General features: G+C 42.6%; 1 protein-coding gene across 1 annotated transcript in view; it reads left to right on the top strand.

The window, feature by feature from the left end:
• tmem104 (transmembrane protein 104) overlaps positions 1–23,773 on the top strand; it is a 107,674-nt gene that overhangs the window by 59,990 nt on the left and 23,911 nt on the right. The window contains exon 9 of the mRNA XM_080776130.1: positions 4,705–4,798. Within this exon, the coding sequence (XP_080632256.1) occupies positions 4,705–4,798 (94 nt within the window). The remainder of the gene's footprint in view (positions 1–4,704; positions 4,799–23,773) is intronic.

Below are 23,773 nucleotides of genomic sequence, written 5' to 3'. Positions count from 1 at the left end.
TAAATAAATAATAATGACAAAAATAAAAATAAAACGAAAATAAAACATATTACATACAGTTAAACAAATGCACAATGACGATCAAACCTTTTAAATAGTTTGACAGCGTGCTGGGATGGAACATATTCTCTTCTGCAATTTAATCATCACCCAAAATTGTTCCTTGTTCACAGTTTAAAAAAAATACTGCAATCGGGAACTCATTTTTGGGTAAATTATTCCTTAAGGGTGGATCACGTTCATATAGAGGGGAGACACAACAGCACATGCTTATTTTTAAGTTGGTATATACTGTGATACAGTAGATGCATTTCAAAAGAAGGGAGGCTTCTTTGTGCTGTGCTGTGTTGTGCTGTTTGGCCATCGCTCACTGTCCTCAGGCTATTGTAGTATGCTAGTATGGTATGTGTTTTCTAATGTGAGATTGTAACAATGTTGGAGGAGCTGCTGTTGATTCATGTGCCCTGCCCAAGAGACACAGAATCCATGTAAAAGGACACATTCATCAGCCGTGGTCACATCCCACATGCATGTATGCCGGATCACTGACTCTGGCCCTCAGGGCCAGCACTGGATAACTGCTTTAACTATTTAGACCTGAGGCCCATTCCACTAATGCAGGGTTCCCCAATTAATTTTCCTCAAGGGCCATATTTTGTACCAGGCTGGGGGCCAAGTCTGCGTGTGAGGTCTTGCCCTGTAAATTCATTTTCAGGGCAAGACCCCATTTGAAAAGGATGCCCAGTTTGACATACATAGGCTACTGACCCCCATTTAATGCCATTTATATCTGGGACCGCCCCAATAGTCAACATTCTGCATAATTATGAGTAAATGCATTTACAAGCTTGCAATGCTTGTGCAACACTTGCTTTTGACAAATATTTGGTGTTGATGCGGGAAGGGGCACACGTACAGTGGCCTGGGGACTCTGGTCAGTGACATTCATACTGTACGATTTAAAAGGTCACACGATATTATATTGTGTTTTTACGATATTGTATATTGTTTTATTTATCTCAACAAATGTGTTTGTGGTACAGATTTATTCTAGCTACTTCTGGCAGCAGAGTGTTTAATATGGTATCCTATAATATGCAGTATAGGCTGCCAGCCTAAACAGCCTTGATCAGTTTTTATTGGCTAATTAATTTAAATGTTAGGCTACTCACTGGGAAAATGTCCAGCATATCTGAAGCTTGGAGAAAAAGGGCGAGGGCGGGGAAGAACATAATATTTGTGGCAGACTTTCATAAAACAGACAGATAAAAACTATCAAGGCGTAGTGCATGCATTAATCAATTTGAAATGTACCGGTATATAAAATGACAGAGCTTCCATGTGTTTAAATTTTCCACTTCTACGTGTGCAAAGTGTGGCTCAAAATGGAAATTTAAATTCAATACTCATGGTAATATGCGATTATGTGTGATTTTACATGTTTTTGATGTACTGTACACTAGATGCCTTATGATCAGGTTTTATTCAAATGATGCAAGCATGCAAGTCAAGAAAGCAATGCAAGCGCTGTAAGGATGTAATACGCAGCTGCAGTGTTGGAAACAGACAGTGGTGGAAAGTAAAGTACATTTACGCAATTACTGTTCTTAAAGTGCCACTCGCAACCCATGCCATTACCACAGCAACCAATGCATATAGGTTGACGATGTCTGAATAGGACAGTGTAACGTAAATCTGGAGCAGCATGCCGATCATTCACACCAAACAGCATTACCGACTGTGCCACCGTGACACTGACTTACTTAGATTTACTGATATATTTAATAACATTATACATTAATAGTGGAAATAGCCAATATGTTGTGAGCTTCTGGATCTGCTATTTCCACTACTTTAAGTACCTATAAGTACTAATATATCAACATTTGAATGGCATAATATAATTTATTTTAGTATTGAGACAGCCAGCAATGGGTTAAACGCTCCCCCCAAAAAGTCTCTGCGACACCTCTAGGGGCTGCAGTCTGCCTTCAAACATGAGGAACAATGCATTCATTTGACTGCCCAGTTCCTGATTGGTTAGGCAGAAAAGGTTTGGACCAATGTCATTCAAATTTTGATATTATTACTTACAGCTACTTAAATATATAAAGAAAATGTTTTTATAATATATGAAAATGTTTCAACGTTGAAACGATTGTGACGATTATGCAAAAATAAGTGTGGTTCAACTTCTCTCACATGATTGTGATTAGCAAATTATGTAATGATTGTGACAGGCTATACTGATCGATTCCCACCGAGTTTCATCAGGCAGGTGGTTATCCAGTTATTGTTGAAAACCATTGGGCACATTGACAAACAAGCTGAATGGCTTGAAATACATAACCTCTACACAAGCTCAAATCGACGTCCTGGTTAGCAGCCACATCCCGTTAGTCATTATATCATGATCTCAGTAGGTCAAGCTCGACAACATGATGACATGAACGTTATGTGCACTTTCTACTTCCAGATGCGTCTTCGAACAGGTTGAAATTAATTCTGTCTGGTGGGTCAGCCAGCAAACCCCATGATTGAGCAGTCTTTCCCCTACAAATCCTATCCTCTCTTAATTTGTCACTCATTACTTTAGTAATGGAAATGCTAAATGTATGCTTTGGCTGGAGCTCGCACTGAACTTTGCCAGGGGACAGGTGGTAATGGCAAGTCACTGTCAGCTCGCCAGCAAAGCAGCACACAGCCTGACAAATTGTTTCAATTAAATTCATGATGGCTTTGTTTCAGATGTGTGTTTATTTCCGTTCTCCTTTGACTAGTCAACTATTCTGTGAATGACCTATGTATGGTGAAACTACGGACGTTTGGTTTCTATTCTGCCACAACGTTATGCTGCGTTCACACAGGCAGATACAAATACTAAGATGCAAAGCTACGCAGTGTATTTGTAGCATTAAGCAGCAGGTGCTCGTTTTTTAGCGCAACCACTACAAACATTGACAGCTCAGCATAACTTTCCCTTTCAGTTTCAAAAACTGTCATCGTAGCTTGCTGACACGGACTTTCTGTGCTCTGACTTCATCAAAATAAGAGCCACTTGTAATGATTAGTCAACACTAGTTTTATTTCTAAGTCTCTTTTGAGTGCCTGGCTGTATGCACAATAATGTTGTCAGGATTCTCTAAATTCCTGTCTCAGCTGTTGGTACGCAAACGCACCTCGCATGCCCCTTGATCTGCCGCGCAGCAAACGTTTTGACGACGCATGCGCACTGGCGCACCAGTTATGTGCGCCGCTGGTCATAACTCTGAGAGTGTACAAATGGAACCAAATAGACCTGCCATTTGTACATTCTCAGAGTTACAGAGTCCATTTGGAACCCCCTATATGAATCCTTAAAGGAATCAGAACGTTAAGAGTGAATCATTAAGGATCCCAACCCTACACATGAATATATAAGTATTTTCCATTTCTTAGTAAATAAGTTCCTCCAAAAGCTTTAGCCTAAAAAGCCCCCCCTCCCAATCTGAGGATCTAAGGCTGGCTCACGGAGGACCAGCATAATCTAAAATGTAACTAAGAGTCTGGCCTTGTGACACTTTTGTAAGTCATCAGCAGAATCTTAAAATCAATTCTGAAACGTGCAGGCCGCCTGACGGCGAAGAGAAGCAAGAACGGGGTGTAATATGGATGCGTTTCTTTGAATTGATTAACAGTCTAGCAGCTGAATTGTGCACCACTTGGAGACAGGAGATTGCTTTTTTTTTACTGAGCCCTGAGGACAAGCAGTCGATTAATGGATAGAAATTGATGAATCATGTCATGTCACAATAATCTAATTGAATCAATGTGTGTTGCATTTAGAGACTCTGTGATGCATTGAATAATTTCCGAAAGAATCATAATTGAATCGAGTCACGAGATTTACAGCCCCACAGATTGCCATTGTTTAAATATATAGATTAATGGTTTCTATACATGTTTTATGTGCAAAAAAAGCCCACATCTTGTTGTAGATTGTATTTGCAGAGCTGCAAACTAGACCTATTTATCGCTCGTGATAAACCTATTTATCGTGTGCGTGTGCGTGCGTGTGTGTGTGTGTGTGTGTGTGTGTGTGTGTGTGTGTGTGTGTGTGTGTGTGTGTGTGTGTGTGTGTGTGTGTGTGTGTGTGTGTGTGTGTGTGTGTGTGTGTGTGTGTGTGTGTGTGTGTGTGTGTGTGTGTGTGTGTGTGCCCACGCGCCCTTGCATCTTCATACTTTATCTTTTTTCCATACTTCATCGCATGACAGTATCACACAAAAAAATGGGGGGTGCAGAGCTGATGGAATTCAAGTGGGGTGTCGTGCCTCTGATTGCAACTCACGATAAATGCAACATCTCGCTGTGGTTCTGACAACTTTCATTTTCAAAGACACCCTCCCCTCCACTAGGCCCACTGTTAAGGTGCCATGGTGTTTATTTTCGTCTAACCTTATCCAGAGTACAAGGGGAATACCACTCATTTTCAACATTGAACTGTCATTAATATACCTTGTGTAGAAATGCTTTTTTATTTTCTTCAACCCCACGGTAAATAATATTTGTTTCTGTGGTTGGACAGAAAAGGGAAGGTCGTCCTTGTGGGCCCTGCTCCCTCATGTGACCCAGATAAAACCACCTTATCATGACGGAATTGTGATGCGTTAGGCTATCGTAAATTACTGAATGCGTGACGTCTTTGTGTGTCCATCTGTCCTGCAGACCATCTTCACTCTGCTGCTTGGCCCGTTCACCTTCTTCAGCGCCCAGAAGACCAAGTATCTGCAGATCCTCACCTCGCTGATGCGTTGGATTGGTAAGTCAAAAATAACTGTTCTGTCATCAATGCTTAATCACATAAGACGGGTGCAACACGTGATCGATTATAAAAATAAATCATTGATTGAACAATTGTGTAGTAGAGTGACTCACAATCTCACCCTGATGGGCTAATATCTCCCCCGAGTCATAGGGATATGACTTTGGCTTAGCGGTTAAGCGGTTGTCTTTTCACGTGGGAGAACCGTGTAAGATTCCCGGGTGTTGCAACACTATTGTGCGAAAACTGTTGTACCACACGGTAAAAGAAAATCATATTTTGTCGATCTGTATAAATCAAAAACAATGAACCACGCTTTTCAATTATTCAATGAATCAAAAACAATATCGATAGCAAGACATTATTTTTCTATTGGAATTCCCATAGGGAAATATTGGATCGCATCATATAAGAACTGTCACCCTAAAACAAATAAAAATAAAGAAGGTTCCAAACACAGAAGTCAAATGTAACTCAATATCATAAACGACACAGGCTCACACACCTCACAGGGCTGATTTGTTTATTTTTGGAACACAGTTGTCATATGATCTAGGCTTTTCCTAATGGGAGTTTCCTATAGAATAGTCCAATAGAAAAGAATAACTCTGACTCAGGGATAGAGGGAGTGACGTCAGGACTTTGGTACTGATTAAAAACTGTCCACATCAAGCCTCCAGAAGGTTGAAGCTGCCACTACCTACTAGCCAAGTGGAACTGCAGCACGTTCATGGAGGTGGACGGACGTTCAGTGACGTCATGTGCTTGACGTGTGCCATCCCTGACCTCAAATTTGAGGCTCGCTCACCTTTCGCTCGCTCGAGCCATTGAGTTATAATGGTACTTCTGGCAGTCTTCTGGGTGCTTAAACAGTGGTTTAGTACAGTGGTTCTCAAAAATATCAGATCTACAAGCTCACAGTGCATCACTTCATGCAGCACTGCGAGCATATATATCTACAATTTTTGTACATTTTAGAAAAATCTTGTTCAACAGACTTACCGCTTATGGTGGAACACTCCGCCATAAGGAATGTAATTACCTTCCGCTCCTGGCGGATTGATCCGTCAGATAAGCTTTATTATTGATATCAAACCGGATTGCTGATTTCTAGTTTTTCATTATTATTTTAGCTTGGCCTTTCCTTCTCTAGCGATCCTAGACCGGTTTGCACAACTTCGCCCCCGTCCGCATCCCATTATACAGGCTGACTAAAAGCTGAATAACAGAAAGCTTCTCTTCCAGGGGACCCTGGCACAAAACATTTTCAGATGGGTGTCTATGACGAAATACATATCATTTTAGGGGTCCTTGGCACAAAAAAGATTGAGAACTACTGATTTAGAAGGCATTTGCAGAATCCGCCCCAGGTCTTATTGTGTTAATGACACGCCCAAAACGTCAGATTGAAAGTGTTATTTAATGTTGTACGCATTATCGATCATCCTGACCCAGATTCTCCCCAAATGATGTTGGCTGTGCGTTGCCCCTGCATGTACGACATGGCAGACTCCATTATCCTGCAGCCAGCTACGGCTCACACCTCTGCTTGAGATTGATCTGCCAGTCACCAGCTTGACAAGAGACACTTGTTGTCTTCTGACTGAGAGGGAATCCATCTTGGGCAAGAGCAGAATTTACCCTCTCTGAATCTTCAGACTCCCTCTCTATTTCCTTCTCTCCCTTTCCTCCTAAACTTCTTTCTAGGGCTGAGACTTGATTAAAAACATAAAAGAAAATCTAATTAATTAGAGGCTTTGTAATTAATTACTCAAAATTAATTGCACATCACTATTTGACCTGAGATTTAGAATGTTTTTATGTTTTCAATTAAAACAGATTTTGGTATACGAATGAATCAATGAGTGCATTTTTTTTTAATCTAAATTTCCCATCCACTGGGCTAAGCATAGCGGTCTGATCGGCTTCTTCTCCCATTGCATGCACTGGGGAGGGCTTTGTTGTCTGTTGGTTGGTGCTCCGGTATGATCGGCACGTGTTGCAAAAACTAAGCGTAATGAAAATGTTAATGTTGTTTTTATCCTGTAATTAATTAATCAAAATTAATCCGTTCAAGTCCCAGCCCTACTCCTTGCCTTTCTGTTGAGCTCACTGGAGCTAGAGGCATGGCTATTCAAAAATAACAGATATACAAGCTCACAAGCGTGTCACTTCGTGCCGTGCCAAATCTTGAAAGTACTACTGATTTAGAAGACATTTGTAGAAACGGCCTCAGGTCTCCAAACAAACATTCCTTCCGTAAATACGTCTCCCTGGCCCCCTCCAAAACCATTCCCTCTCAGCCGTATCAATTTATTTTCATCCTTCAGTCATGCGTTCTCTAACCTCGCTCCCTCCCTCCCCCGCACTGTGGCGACCACGGCCGTGGCGGCGCCTGTGTCCATCGATATGGGCACCACAGAAATCTCTCTCTCTCTCTCTCTCTCTCTCTCTCTCTCTCCGGTTGTCTGTGATTCCCGTCTCCTCTCATCCCTCAGTCTGACGGGGCTGACAACCCGTCTCAGGCTTGATTGGACCGTCACTCACCGGGCAGACGGGACGAAAATATAGCGTGGGGTGGGGGGGATCGTCCCGGTGTACACCACCAAATCAACACCACCACTGAAGCACGGCAGCCTCTGCTTGCCGTCCGCCCGCCCCCCCCTCCGCCTCTGTATTGGCCAGACCGGTTCACATAAACAACACACAAAACCCATAGGGAAAACACGTGCGCGCACGCACACACACACAGTTCACTATCCAGCTGATGAATCCCTAAATGAAGCTTCGTCGTACAACGGACTGTGTCATGATGCACCAAACTCATCCGATCTACAAGCTCATGACCCGTCCGTGACACGTAAGTTTGTCACTTTTACAAACTTCTGATTGGCTGTATTTTTCTCTTTTTTTTTTTTTTTTCGTCTTGTGACACCGTAGTACGGCGAGTCATTAAACACAGAAGGGTTGTTTTGTCTGCATCCTTCGCCCTGCCCTGTTTATTCCGGCACTGCCTCGCTTCCCTTCCGTCTGTGATTGATTGGCGGTGTCACCTCTGCCGGGCTCTTTAGAAACAGCCATCTAATGATTCAAAATGGCTGCAGTGTCGGAAGCTCCTGTGTTCCCTCACTGCTCCGGTGCCAGCCAGCCCTGACGCAAAAGCAAGAGGGAGGCCAGCCTTTTCACAATATATATGCTGAGGCCGATTCAGAAAATGCCTTCTAAATTCCTGGTGTTCTGAAAAAGTGTCAGTGGTAAAACTTATTTATGTCAATGACCCACCAAAATTATTTTCATGATGTTTGCTTGTATATTTGCTATTTAAAATCCCCCGAACCCACTTTGTACTATTATAAAGTATAGTAAATAAAACAAATGATACAGAAAAATAAATAAAAACATTACAAGTTGATGCTTTGCAGGACAGCCGGGGTGAAATTGATAGTACTGTACATTATGGTACTGTTTTTTCTCCATTTTTGCTACTTTTCAATCCTCGTCTGCCACGGCACATCTTGAGAGTCAATACGGGTGTTTGTTGTTGACGGGTCATTTTTCACGCAGGCTTTGAGCTAATCTTTGAAGGGATGTGAGAAGCAGAACGTTGGCACTTGGGAGACCTTTTTCATATTGTGTTGCAGTGGAAACTCCGAAAGCCCCCCCCCCCACACACACACACAGCCTGGAAGATATACTCCGTTTGCACGACACAGTCGAGGGTTCAGAAAAGTATACCTCCCTGCTCTGCATTCAGCAGATTCAGATGTTCAACCAGCTGTTTGAGTCCAGGGTTAGATTCAGATGGTTCAACCAGCTGTTTGAGTCCAGGGTTGAGCCTTACAGATTCAGATGGTTCAACCAGCTGTTTGAGTCCAGGGTTGAGCCTTACAGATTCAGATGGTTCAACCAGCTGTTTGAGTCCAGGGTTAGATTCAGATGGTTCAACCAGCTGTTTGAGTCCAGGGTTAGATTCAGATGGTTCAACCAGCTGTTTGAGTCCAGGGTTGAGCCTTACATGCATGATTTATCTATAGTAAGTAAGTAAGTAAATTGTATTTATATAGCACTTCTCACAGAGAAAACTCACAAAGTGCTTTACATGCAGAAAATAAAAACAAAGACATGCTAAATACAATAAATATAATTGAACTCTGAGAGAATACAAATGTAACCACAAATGTAACCCGTAAGGCACGGCAGTGGTTCTCAAAGTGGGGTCCGGGGTCCTTAAAGGCTCAAGCGCTTGAAAAAAATAGCAGATATACATGCTCACAGTTCTATTACTACGCTTAAACAAAATATTCTTGAAAGTGTATTTGTTATACACAAATCTTCTGGGGGTCCCTGGTACAAAACATTTTCAGATGGTGGTCCACGGCCAAATGCATATCAATGTGACCTTTGCACTAAAATGTTTGAGAACTACTGATTTAGAAGGCATTTGTAGAACATGATTTTGAGGGCGAGCAGGTATTTTTATGGGTAAATTCCAATACTTCATATGCATATTCCATCGTTTCTTTGCACCATACATTTAGGCACAGAATGATGTTGCAATGAAAATAGATTTGGCAAAGAAGGTATGAGGCTTTCCCAACTACCCATTGCTCTTCCATGGCTCCTGGTCTGCCCTTCTTTCTTCATTAGGTTTTTATAGGGTAATCTAACAGCAAACCATAGCCTCTATTCCTTATTCCCTGCAGCATTAGTTGTCTGTATGCAGTGCTGGGGACCGAGTAGATCTTTCCAAGAACATTGTCCATTGTCTGAAGGCAATTTGTGTTATGTATGTTCTCATTTGTCGGAGGTGTTGTTCCAGGATGAGATGATGGATACCGTGGGCCAGGAATTGTCTTTCCCATCATGAATAAATAATGCTAGGCCTGAGGCAACACTAGATCAGTGCCCCGCGCCATTATTAAACCAAGTGGCTTTTAATGCGCTCTATTATAGAAATGGTATTGAGTTCCTGATTTTTCTTTTTTGTAAAGTAATTTTAAAGACATAGTGAAATGCAAAATACGGTTTTCTCACTTTTAGACCATATCCGTGGTCATCATATGGCCATATACCTAACAATAGATGTTAACATTTAAATGTCTGTGTATTTTTATATCAAACTCCATAAAAATCTAATTTTAATTACTTCCTTTGAACGAAAACGTGATGTGTGATGACCTGTTGAGGCCAGCATGAATACAAATTATCTTGATTTCTTTCACCTGTTTGATTCCCATATAGCTGCAGTTCACAAACACAGCTGATGTTGATTACAGAACTACTCTGTTTTTCACAATGACATCGAGACAGTGTATTACTCATTTTAAACTTAAAGGCGTAGTGAAACGGAAATGGTGGACATTTTATTTTGAAGTTTCAAACGGTTTCAAGTTGAAACACTGCTGTGAAGTTTCTGAACCAATCAGAGCGTCACATCCCTTTAGGCGATAGGACGGTAGCTAGGGACGGTAGCTATGCTATAGCAGGACGCATGTAATGTGTTTGTTTACAAGTCAGATAGTCGGCCAGCTGCACCAGTTTACTGTTACATATGTGGCTTATTTCTACCCTATAATGTTTTCAGATACATATTTTAGTGTGATGATTAAGTTGAAACCGAGTAACACAGTGTCTGTCATCTTGAATGGGAATATAAACTGAGGATTTCTGTAATCAGTAGCAGCTGTGTTGGACAGTGTTGGACGGATCGCAGATACATATGTGGAATTAAACGGGTGAGCTTCATTTTTATTGGCTTTTATCGATGTGGGCCTCGACACGTCATCACGCACTTTTGATATAAACCTTTGATATAAAAATAAAATACACAAAAATGAAAATGTACCCATTTTTGGCATACATTGTTAGGTATGCTCATATGACATAATTAATAATAATTATGATTAAAAGTGTGAAAAACATCTTTCATTTCACTACGCCTTTAATCAGCATGCTAAAATATGTATATCTGAAAACATTCTAGGTTAGAAATAAGCCACGTAACTGCATCCCGTCTGTATCTGACTTGTAAGGGAAGGGATGTGATGCTCTGATTGGTTCAGAAGCACATAGCCTTCCGTTTTAGACTGAAATTTCAAAATGAAATGCCCAAATTGCCATTGCACCCCATCTTTAAGTTTAAATGAGCAATACACTGTATGGATGTCATCTTGAATGAGATAAAAACGCAGCAGCTCTGTAATTAAAATCAGGTGTTTGAATGAACGTGCAGCTACAGTAGGGGAATCACACACACAGGTGAACGGAATCAAGATTAATTTATATTCATGAAAGCATATCTACAGCAGCACATTTTCATTCAAAGGAACTGCATTAATTTAGCTTTTTAGGGACTTTTGAAGTAAAATACAAATAGAAATGTCCCCATTGTGTTGGCTTCTATTGTTAGGTATACCCAGATGACCACGGATATGCTCTGAAAGTGTGAAAAACATTGTCTCCATTTCACTAGGTCTTTAAACATACATGTAATCATGAAGTAGGGTATGCTTCTCGGGTTTCTATTGGTTCTACCGGGTGAAGACTCGCCCCCATCGCTGTGGTTGCAGCCATTAGCATTAGTTTCTAGTTTATTTTCAAGTGCCGGAATGTCAAAGATGGCGGATTGGAATTCGTCTGAAAAAGTGGCTTCAAAACGGGTATGTAGAAACCACGGGCTCCTTCCGTCCATGTTTTTTCTTTCTTTTTACAGTATGGTTTTTCGGCCCCCCTTGTGGTAGGGCTGGTGCTTCTCATCACTTTTCCCAAAACATGTTGGGACACACGCAACCCTGGCGTCTGTGGCACTCATTACTCAAGAGTAGACAGACAGAAGGGACCAGGCCCGGGGACATCTGCGCTCACCCGTACCACCCGGCGGGACAAGCCAGAGCCAGGGGCCACTGGAGTGCTAAGTAGAGTAGATGTCAGGGTTAGCTTGTCGGGGGGGCATCACCCCCCTGAACCTGGGGCTCTGGCCCCCTGGCCCGGGCCCACTGCCATCGTTACTCAACCGTAGCCACTCACTTTTCCTTGTTTTCCAGTGAGCCCTCTCTCCCCTATGTGAGTGATGGCGTGTTCATCCGCTGCTGTACTGCTGCCTGTCGCATGCTGTCAAGAGGATTGTTATGAATTGCCCCCCAAAAACCTGATGATTTATGCGACGTAGTACAGCGGTGTCGCTTGCCAAAAAAAAAGGATACAAGCTAACGGCGCCTAGCCAGGTCAACCTCAAACTCCATGACTCTCATTGAAAACACATTGAGACTGATATTGTCCTCCTAATTTAATGGTTCTCAACCTTTTCAGGCTGCGAACCCCCAAAAATAATCATATTTGAACTGTGACGAGCACACCAAATCTCTTTGTGACATGGTGAGCTTGTACATATATGTAGATCTGCTATTTTCTGTGAATGTTCGCTTATTTTGACAAGCCGAGATTAGGAACACAAGGCTTCATTAACCAATCCCCAAAATTATACAGTATGCATTTGGCCACAAACCCCCCTCTAACAACATTGAGTGCACGCATTCTGAACACATACAATGAGTGGTAATGGGAGGTGCGATGAGGCAAACATAAAAAAAGCAAGCCATTTTCCGCTCAGTAAAGTATCCTAACACTATAATAAGAATCGACTTACTAACGTATGCTAACTGTAGTTTGCAGAGCGACAGGTTCAGTGAGCCATGTGACTGGCATCCATATCTCAAGGTCTGGAGGTTTTACTACAATAACTCACTCAGTGTTTCCAATTTCCAATACTTTTACTTCTACTCCACTTCTTACTCCACTACATTTATCTGAAAACTTTAGTTTACTTTTAGATTTTGATTATTATTAAAAAGACGTACATTAACCACTTAATTTTGGCCATTTTAAAATAGCTGATCTACAAGTTTGCAATGTGTTGCGATGTGACGCATTGTGAGCTTGTAGATTTTCTGCATAATGAGTAACTTTACTTTTGCTACATACCAATACTTTTGTACTTTTACTCTAGTACATTTTGAATTCCGGACCTTTACTAGAGTATTTCTCTATTGCAGTATGGATACTTTTACTTAAGTAAAATACATTGTGGAGGTAAAAATGGAAGGTAAGTATGGAACTTCCATCCTTACCTTCCAGTGAGCACTGGTGGAAATAGTACTCACTTGGAAGGGCCCTCCAGGGAGGTTTGGAGCAATGTACAGTAGTGCACGACCAACACTGTGACATCTCAACTACGGCCATGAAAAAGTTGGGTGTTGTCTTTGAAGATCAAGAGGAATCTGCTGGAAGCGCGTGCATGCGTGCACTTGTATTATTATTATTAGGGCTGTCAAAAGCGAAAGAGAAGCCCTATCTGGATGGGGGAAAAACACAAGATGGTTATTGCCATAAAAGGTTGCACAATGTAGCTCAAATCACATAGCACGACAACAGGGCGAGAGACACAGACATGGAGAGAGCGAGAGCTAGAGAGTCACTTATCGTTTAGGTCCCACAACAAAACATGGCATATTTTGGCCTTTGTCCGGGTGGTGATTAATCATGATTAATTACATTTTAAGCTGTGATTAATCTGATTAAAAATTGTAATCGTTTGACAGCCCTAATTGTACTTGTGATGGCCAAATGTTCCCACAAGTATAGTATAAATTTGAGATATAGTCATTGTCAAGAAAGTTTCCCTGGTCGCTGGTCCTCACATTAGATAAATGGTTGTTTTTAGTTCAAACATTACTTTATAATTGGGAATTATTTCACGTACATTTAGGAAAAGATTCAGGTTGGGCTTATGATTTTGTATTTAGAAGTTATAGGCATAGGGGTTAGGGTTGTAGTTGATTTATACTTAATACATTGAAAACAGTGCATCCTTTTTCTGGCTTTAGGGTTAAAATGGCAAAACAAAAAAAAAGCATTCATAAAATCACCGTCCTAAAATGTCAATGTCCTCACAAGTACAGCGATAAGAATGTGTGTGTGTCGGTGGAGGGGGCCATATTGTGAAATATGGCCGAGCCGTAATGAACCTTACAGCTAGAATCACAGTTCAGAGTTCCTGGGGAGTTTAACGTTTAGGAAATAAATAATGCATCCATCATCGTTCCTATTCAGGTCAGCCTGCACTGCCCTGGAAGTGAAGTGGGCAAAAAACTAATCAGTCTTCATTTCATGTCCTTTTCAAAAAATATTTTACCCCGGCCAGGAGGAAATATTAACCTTTTAAATCCGGGAAAGCATTTGTTGTTTTAGATTTGAAATACTTTAACTATTAGCCATCCACTTTGTGCCACTCTCTGAGATGTGATATTTTTGAAAATGTGAATAGGCGTAAACAGGTGATGTCGTGTGTAAACTGTAGTGCTAGAATTTGACAGAAGCATCGGCCAAGGAAGTGACAAGGAAGAGCTTGAGAAGCACCACATGTAGATGGGGAAGAGTTGTCAAAGAACATTTTTGAGGGGCGTGCCCTTCCTATACACAGGTTTAATGTTTGTCTTTAGTTCAATGTTTGTTGTGTAAACGCCATTGACAATGAAGGGAACATTTACGTCATAATGTAACTCATTACGTCATATTGTCTCTTTATTGTTAATGGGGTTAAATGTTTGTGTTGGCACCGTTTGTTTTACATCACCATTATATCATCTAATCAACATGAGTTAGACTTTATTACGGGTGTGCCATGATCATTCTTATAGACCCCCTGGTTTGTTTATAATATTTAATGATTTAATGATGTCTTCCCTGTGCATTGTTTGTTTCTTTCTAAAAACTGAAAGTCAAAAGTCAAAAGGCCCAATCGAAATACACCACTTTAGTGACATCATAACCAGGGCTGCACACAACCTTTTTGGTCTAGTACTCAGAGGAGCACCTGGAGGAGTTACTTGGTGCTCCTAAAATGCGGCGACCCATCTCGCTGGATGGATAAAAGAGGGATGCATGAATAACTTATAGCAAAACGATATTTATTGGATAAGTGGGGACTGGGGAGTCAATGGAGAGTATTGCAACTCTAGATTCATCCCATTATTTAAAAAAATCCAGAGTTGCAAATTGCAGCTATAGGTCCATGTGTATTCCAGCTCTATAAGCATATTCTAATACATTCCTTTGATTGAAATATTTATTAACAGTTTGCAGAATTACAGTACATTTCAAGCACAAACTCATATTATCCTAAGGATAATATGAGCATCAAAGCAATATTTAGATACTTTTTTAATTTTTAATTTAAAGCCGATCTACTAGCTCACAACGTGTTGCGGAGCCGCGACACGTTGTGAGCTTGCTGATCAACTATTTGTTTAACGTACGACACGTCGTACGGCGAAGCATACGTCAGGCTTCCCTTTTAGCCGAGGCGATGTACACAGTCAACACAGTCAGACAGTCAGACACGAATGGCTCCTCGGTGCAAAATAAATAATGTACAATACCCGACTTTACGATAAAAGCTGGGTGACTGAAATTCTTTGTCCCTGTATAAAAGGTGCTGTTTTTATCGGCCAGATTGGGATGCTCACGACATATTTTGCACCACATCTCACTGCGCTCAGCATTAGTTTGGAGCCAGCCGACATCCAACCACTTGTTCGCAAATACGTTTTCTGTGCGGTTCAGGTGGTGGTTCCGTTTGGCGTCTCTTTGGAGGTGGTGGTGCTGGAACACCAAAATAGTTACTTAATGGCGCTTGCTTCTTGGACATTTTGGAGAGTTTGGCTGTAATACTGTAAGATTAATGTTTCAGATAACTTTTTCTCCGAGTCCGTAGTAAACTCCTGTCCTCCTCCCAGTAGCAAGCAGGAAGCAGCACGCATGGATTTGGAATCCTCCCTCGTTTGAGTAAGGACGCGCTGTGATTGGCCACAATGGCCAGTGCACTCTTGCAAGACGTGCTGTGATTGGCCAGTAGCCACTTTGAGTGGCAGTCGGTGGGAAATGCTCTCGCCACAGAATTTAGTGGGTATTCTGGCCATAATAATCATTCTGGGCGGCCCCAGCTGTTGGTTTTGACGACGCATGCGCACTGGCGCACCACTTATGTGCAGCCCTGATCATAACCCTAACCCCTCCCCCATTATCACACATCAACAGCTGTGGGCGCGGCTTAAGTTCAGGTGGGTGGTGGAAACCAGGAATACTTAATGAACTGGTGGGTGTGGCCACATAAAAACATAATTTCTGTACACTTTTGAACGGAAAAAAAAGTATTACCTGATGACCAGGTTTAAAAGGGGGGGGGGTGGATCACAGCACCCCATCTTTAACTCGCGTCCAGTTCTATAAGTCTAAGACTGCAGGGGTTTAAGTGCTTAAGACCCCATTTGGTTCTTTCAAAGTCACCAGTACCCCGGTCAGTATCGATGCTTGCTATGCCGTAAGTCTAATAAGTAGCGTGACTTCCTAATGAGATACATCTCAGGCTGATTAAAGGGTCAGTCCCCATAATCAATAGGATCTCTTTACCCGCTAACTAAGCTGTTCATCACAGCCATTGACCTGGCGGTCCCTGTTTACCTTGTGTGTTGCACACGCGTCCCCTGGTAGCACTTGTCCCCTGGTAGCACGTGTCCCCTGGTAGCACGTGTCTCCTGGTAGCACGTGTCTCCTGGACGTGTCCCCTGGTAGCACGTGTCTCCTGGTAGCACGTGTCTCCTGGTAGCACGTGTCTCCTGGACGTGTCCCCTGGTAGCACGTGTCTCCTGGACGTGTCTCCTGGTAGCACGTGTCTCCTGGTAGCACGTGTCTCCTGGACGTGTCCCCTGGTAGCACGTGTCTCCTGGACGTGTCTCCTGGTAGCACGTGTCTCCTGGTAGCACGTGTCTCCTGGTAGCACGTGTCTCCTGGTAGCACGTGTCCCCTGGTAGCACGTGTCTCCTGGTAGCACGTGTCTCCTGGTAGCACGTGTCTCCTGGTAGCACGTGTCTCCTGGTAGCACGTGTCCCCTGGTAGCACGTGTCTCCTGGTAGCACGTGTCTCCTGGTAGCACGTGTCTCCTGGTAGCACGTGTCTCCTGGTAGCACGTGTCTCCTGGTAGCACGTGTCCCCTGGTAGCACGTGTCTCCTGGTAGCACGTGTCCCCTGGTAGCACGTGTCTCCTGGTAGCACGTGTCCCCTGGTAGCACGTGTCCCCTGGTAGCACGTGTCTCCTGGTAGCACGTGTCCCCTGGAAGCACGTGTCTCCTGGACGTGTCCCCTGGAAGCACGTGTCCCCTGGTAGCACGTGTCTCCTGGTAGCACGTGTCTCCTGGTAGCACGTGTACCCTGGTAGCACGTGTCTCCTGGAAGCACGTGTCCCCTGGAAGCACGTGTCCCCTGGAAGCACGTGTACCCTGGAGCAATGGAAGGGCTATCCATTCATTCAGTCTGCAGTGCTTATTCATTTTTTTAATACATGCATTAGGAATATAAACGGTTCATGGCATGGTTAATTCTTTCACCTATGACGACACGCTGAAATTAGCGATCGTCAGTTTGAAAGCGTTACAAAATTGTGACACAATGACTGCATGGTTAGCTTTAACAATGTCGTAATAAAAGTCCAATATTGGCCGATACAGTATGTTGTCAAGACCAATGTACGGTATTTATACAACCAGTGACCTTCAAATCTAGACATGGCTTCTCTACAGGTGAGGTGATGGGGAGATGTGAAATTGTGATTGGACTGTGTGTGTGTGTGTGTGTGTGTGTGTGTGTGTGTGTGTGTGTGTGTGTGTGTGTGTGTGTGTGTGTGTGTGTGTGTGTGTGTGTGTGTGTGTGTGTGTGTGTGTGTGTGTGTGTGTGTGTGTGTGTGTGTGTGCGCGCGCAAATATCACACCCGTGTGAAGTGAGGGGCGCTCTTATCATCGTACATCATTATCTCATTCCGGCCAATCACAATTTGCGTCCTCACCTTCGTCATCAATGTTTGTGTTACGCAATATTTGGGTTTACACAAACACTCAAAATCGTCAAAGGCATTTAATGTTTGTGTTGTGACAAAATGTGGGTTACACACCAACAGCTGCACATAGGAGGAGCTATCGCCCCTCAATAATTCTGTTTAGACTGATGATAGGTTCCTGGTTTACATTATGATCCTAGATTACTAATACTGTGCATTTGATGTTTTACCTCATGTTTTCCTTACGCGCTTTGGATGATAGAGTGTCTGCTATATGCCTAAATTGTAAATTGGTTAAATATACGATTATGGTTCCCATTAGTAGAAAAACACAGCCTCTCACCCCACCACGGGGCGCACGGTCTTAAGCTGATGTTTCTTTTCAAAGATCTGAGTTCTCTGGTGATGCTGCCCGTGTGGGTCATAACAACCGCGGCCGGTGCCTTTTATTTCTTATCGGAGGCTAATGGGCAATTTGCAGAGGCACGGTCGAGTGACCGGACTAATTGGTGTTTTCATGAAACTCAATCGATAATGTCACGGAGTGTTTGACCGCCTCCTGTGAACCCCCAGTTGAGTTGCAGTTTGGGGTGCTAAACCTTGCATTTGTCAGGTACAGGATTCAAAAAGCTCAGAGTAAGTTGGTCCAAGTAAGAACATTAAGTAAGCATTGCCGAGCCATGAGGCCCATAGAGCAGGAGCTTATCTGTTTCTGTATTGTGAGCTAGCTTCATGTATGAGTCTTTAGTATGACCCGGCCGGGGATCGAACCCCAACCTCCCAGTCTCAGGACGGACAATCTAACAACAAGGCCACTTACTGTGTAATAAAAACTCAACAAAAGATACAATTTAAAATAATATATATTACTGTTGGTAACGAGAAAAACAAACCGCATTTTGTAGTTTTTATTTAGTTCAGTTAACGAAAATGTGTGTTGTTGTTGTTGTTGTTGTTATTATTTAAATATATATCTCTAGTTTTGGCTATTTTTCCCGATAGCATCCCCTCTATAGACGCTGCGGTGTTTTCCTGCAGACACACTCTCCCTTTGGCTCCCTCTGGGTGTTTATATCCACTAGTGTTTACAGCCGGCGGTTTTAAACTTTTAGCTGTGTGAGAGTGTGACGGTGTATTCAACCGCAGCAATTTCATAATGAAAATGCGATGCAATGTATAATATACATTTCCCCTAAAATATGTTAGTTTTACCAACATTGTTCATGTGAAATAGTATGTTTATGATTATGTATTGAAATTATGAGAATCGCTATGTAGCGCCTGGTCTGGGTGGGGTGAAATCAAGCAGCAGGGGAGAACTTGGAGGATCCGACAGAATCCCCACCAAATGTCCCGGTTACATCAATATCGTTCATGTGAAGTGGTTTATACAGTATGTGCTTATTTGTTGAAATGGTGGAAGTCGCTATAGTGAGCTATGCTAGGAAACCCTGCGTGAGTGTGTGTGTTTAAAAACAGCTGTTTTATATCATAGTGAAATTACTACTACTTCTTCATAGTGTCACACAAAAGTAGTGAAATTAGCTGATCTGCAAATTTTCAGCGTGTCACGTCGCGTTGCCAATGTGGAGTTGCGACAAGCTCACAGCACGTTGTGTGGGCTTGTCAAATCTGCTATCTTTGGTGTGCGGCAACGGCACATGACCCAGTATAAATCAAGGGTTAGAGTCCAGTGTATTTCCCGCTGTCACCGTAGTGACACTTCTATGAGGAAGATAAAGGCTCACCACAGACGTCCTTGCCAGCTCACTTGGCATCGTCACTCAACTCAACCCCCAGCCATGTTCTGTGCATTAATCGACTATATTCAGGAATGTCATCTTAGAGATGGCTGCTGCAGTTTCCATAGGCATAGTCAATGGCTCCCCTGAGGATTTGAGGCCATCTATACCAGCCATGGCTTAACAGTGGATGTGGAAGAAGGAATGATATTTAAGTATAAAGTATCACAATGTCCTTGACACGCTCAAGACTTACACCTGTAATGTAAGACCCGTTTATTTATCCCCACACGTGTGTATATTGTATGGATGCTTTCGGTTGCAATGGGCACAGTACTTGAGTAAATGGACGTGGTTACTTTCCACCGCTGTGCATCACCACAAAGAATACAGCTGTAACAGAATACAGCTGTAACAGCCGCATGGGACCATTGTTAAGTTGAAGCGTCCTTCCCCTCCTCTGCCCCACAAGGTCATTTGTGTCCCCATCCCGGGGCCACATAAATCCCAGGTGCTGATACGGACACGAGTGGCAGCATTTATGTTGGACGTTGATATGTGGCTTGTTTGACACCCGCGCAATTCACTCAGTGGGGCTGTCGACATTGGGGAGGGGGGAGGCCGTGGCGGCGGCGGCGACCGTTGATCTGAAAGGCTTAAAAAGATGGGGGCGATAAACGGATGATTTAAAACACTTGGGAAGTCAAGTAATGTCAAAGAAAGGTGTCTCTGGTGTAAAATTGCATTCTCGTAAAAGGTACATTTTGTTTTATACATTGTGGGGAAATCGGCATTTGAAAAGGTACTCCGGCCCTGGCCCCGATATTTTCTATAGTCAAGAAAATAATCTTTTATTTGTGTTTGTTTCATGTTCTCACACACGCACGCTCCACTAGACAGTTGTCTTATCCCGTTTGCCACTTCAAACAACTCCCGAGTGTGTTTGTCTGAGGTTAATCTTACAAACCGCTGAACCGATCACCGCCGACTTCATTGTGCACACTGCCAGTTGAATTACATTAAGGTGTGTGTGTGTGTGTGTGGGTGTGGGTGTGGGTGTGTGTGGGTGTGGGTGCAATTTAACTTCATAATATTAGTCAGTGCCTGTTTTTTGTTGATATTTAACTTTAATTTCATAATGTTAGTCGGCGCCTGACGGTTCAGTCTAGCGTGCACTAGACTGAACCGTGTGCTGGTGGACTTCTGTGATCGGGGACGGAGGCTAATCAGACAGTCAAGGTCGCAGTGACTTTCAGTGGCGCACTTCAACAGGAGAGGCTCATTTGCTCGCACTCAGCATGTAATAAAAAGGACGTGGGAAGGGTGGCCATTTCCTCCAAATGCACTAATGCATTTGAATCGCCTCTGTGTCGTTCGAAGTACCGATCACGTAGTAGGTAATCTAGCTCTCTGCGCTGGATTCACCGTCCTCTTTGCATCTCCTTCCCATGCACTCTCCCCTGAAGCAGCAGGCCATCAGAGATAATATAGTGTTATTTCATCACTGCACAGTGCTTCAGCATTGATATTAACCTAAAAGGCCTATCAGACCTCACGTTGCAGCAGCGCTTCCCAAACAACGTGTCGGGACCCAATTTCTTGTCTACAAGATTTTGTCAAGTTAAAGTACATGTGCCTCAAAATTACACTTAGCCCTTAACCCGCCACAATGAATTAAAGAATTGTTATTATATTGCTAAGATTTTCCCCGTTCAGCCCTTATTTTGAAGGGACAAATATCCGAGACCAGATGTTATTATGACATAATGGTGTGTGTGTGTGTTCAGACAATGAGAAAGCCTCATCGCGACCATTACAGCGTCCGCTATGGCCCGTGGAAGAAACCTTGTTTTGACCAGAAATGCCATCTGGGACAAGGAATTGGAGATATAAGCGATTGAAAGCAACAGACTGAACGGGCGTGGGTGCGCACGCAATCCAAGATGCCGCGCCCCAGTGTTATTGACAACAACAGATATAACCCAATGCTAATGTGAGTAGCCTTTCGATCAAAACCTGTATAAAACATAAATTTACGTGATTTACGTTAATGGTGGTGATTTACGTGAATGGTGCTTCATGTGTTGAGCAGAGTACTTAAATAAATGTACTTAGTTATTTTACACCACTGGTGCGTTTCATCCCATCACATTCTGTCACCACATATTTCTAGGTCAGTATCTCCGTGCTGGCGGAGAGCTGATGCTATCCATAACCAGGCCGTCTCTTCCCGCATGGAGCATCGACCCTCTGGGAACGGCTGTCCACTCAGTCTAAGTGGAACAGGGTCACACATGGTCGCCAGTGTCCTTTCATGCTTTTTTACGTTAAAAATTGACGTGACCCTGAATTACCTCCCCAGCAGCACACACTACTACCACACATGGACTATAGTGCAGTGGTGGGGGATCTGGGGACCCCCCAGGGGTCCTTGAGGGGGGCTCCAGCAAAGTTAACCCATTAAAACCTGTGTAACCACTTTTACCATTATTTTATTCCTTGGCTATTCATAAATAGCAGATCTACAAGCTTGCAGCATACGATACGATGTGATACAACTTTATTGTCAGCTTGCACTGAAATTTATTTTGCGTCCATGACGTCACCGTTCAAGAAACATATAAGACATAGACATACCATACAAAATGGAAGACATTACAGGACAAAAATCACAGAAACAATCAGGAACGAGAATATATCCACTGGTTTAACGATTTTGGTTTTTGAAGCAAGACAGACTGATGTACATTACAAACGAGTTATTTAGTCTGTTTTTCTTAAATGTAGGGACTCTAAACCGCCTCATGGAGAGCAACAGTTGATTTTCCTCATTTAAAACATGTAAGGGGTCAGAAGAGATACTCTTTGCAAGTCTAAGCATGCTCTTGGTCTGGGCTTCTTTAAAGGAACGTAACACGACCTCAACAGGCCTAGCAACAATTTTAGCGCAGATCTTAATTTGGCTATACAGTTTGTTCTTATATACCATTGATAGGCTGTTAAACCAGGCCGTGCTACAGTACAACAGCACAGTTTGAACAACAGACGTATAGAAAAGAGACTAGATCTGACTGCTAGCACCAAACGATCGAAGTCGGCGTAGGGAGTACATACGCTGCTGTATCCTCTTACAGATAATATCTGTAAGTCAATATGAGATGACCATGATAAGGTGGCGTCTATCATCACCACCAGATATTTGTAAGATGGAACTTGTTCAATAGCTGAGCCATGGATTTCCACCGGTGGTGTTTTCCCACCGGGAGCGGGACCAAATATAATTTCTTCCGTTTTCTTAGTGTTGATAATCAAAAAAGATTTGTCACACCATTCTACAAGCCAGTCAACGCTACACTGATACTGTTTCGGGTCATCAATGTCAGTCATCAGAGCTATTAGCGTAGATTCATCTGAATATTTCAGAAGAAACTGATTTGACTCGCAGGTGTTACAGTCTGCCGTTTAAAGAGTAAACGGTACAGGTGAGCTAATGCATCCTTGGGGTGCACCAACTCTGGTCTCAGTGTCTTTTTTACCTTTACATACTGAATTCTGTCAGTGAGGAACTTAAAGGACCACTTCACCACTTTTCAACCTATCATCATATAATAGATCCTCACTAATAATCATGAAAAACTTGTGCAATTCAGAAACTGTCTTCCAGTGACATCGATGGGGAATACAAGCTAATAAAAACTGCAGGCTTTCTAGTCCTGAAAATTTGCAATGCGAAAATGGAAGCCATCGTTCTCACGATAAATAATTTAGTACAAAAATCTTGTTTAAAAATAAATCTGCCTAATGATGATGTCACTGGAAGACTGTTTCTAAACTGCCAACAGCCCTCCTATGAGACACAGACTGAGTAGAACATAATCATGCCATTTTTTTCATGATTATTAGTAAGGACCTATTATATGAAGATAGGTTGAAAATTGGTGAAGTGGTCCTTTAAGATAAAACGGAATAACAAAAGGATGAATGTGTAATTGAACCATTTTAGTGAGGAGTAAAAGTCCGGCTGTATTGTCGAGATGTTTGGAGATGAGGTGAACCAGTGTGACAACTGCCTCCTCTGTACTTCGACCCTACTTGTAAGCAAATTGAAATGGATCCTGTGAATTAAATATGGCATTGTTGAGATGATTGATTGATTGAAATATTTATTAACAGTTTGCAGAATTACAGCACATTTCAAGCACAAACTCAATACAAAGACTGTCAACTGTGAGTGAACGACCCAATTAGCATTACACTGTTTTACAATTAAGAGGGTCCAACTTGTTCAATGCATCAAAACATTTAGAGACGTACAAATAGACACTTCTATATAGTCAAAGAACA

Source organism: Protomyctophum bolini, assembly GCF_963924005.1.
Source record: "Protomyctophum bolini genome assembly, chromosome: 11".
Classification (NCBI taxonomy): domain Eukaryota; kingdom Metazoa; phylum Chordata; class Actinopteri; order Myctophiformes; family Myctophidae; genus Protomyctophum; species Protomyctophum bolini.
This window is presented reverse-complemented; position numbering and strand designations above follow the sequence as displayed.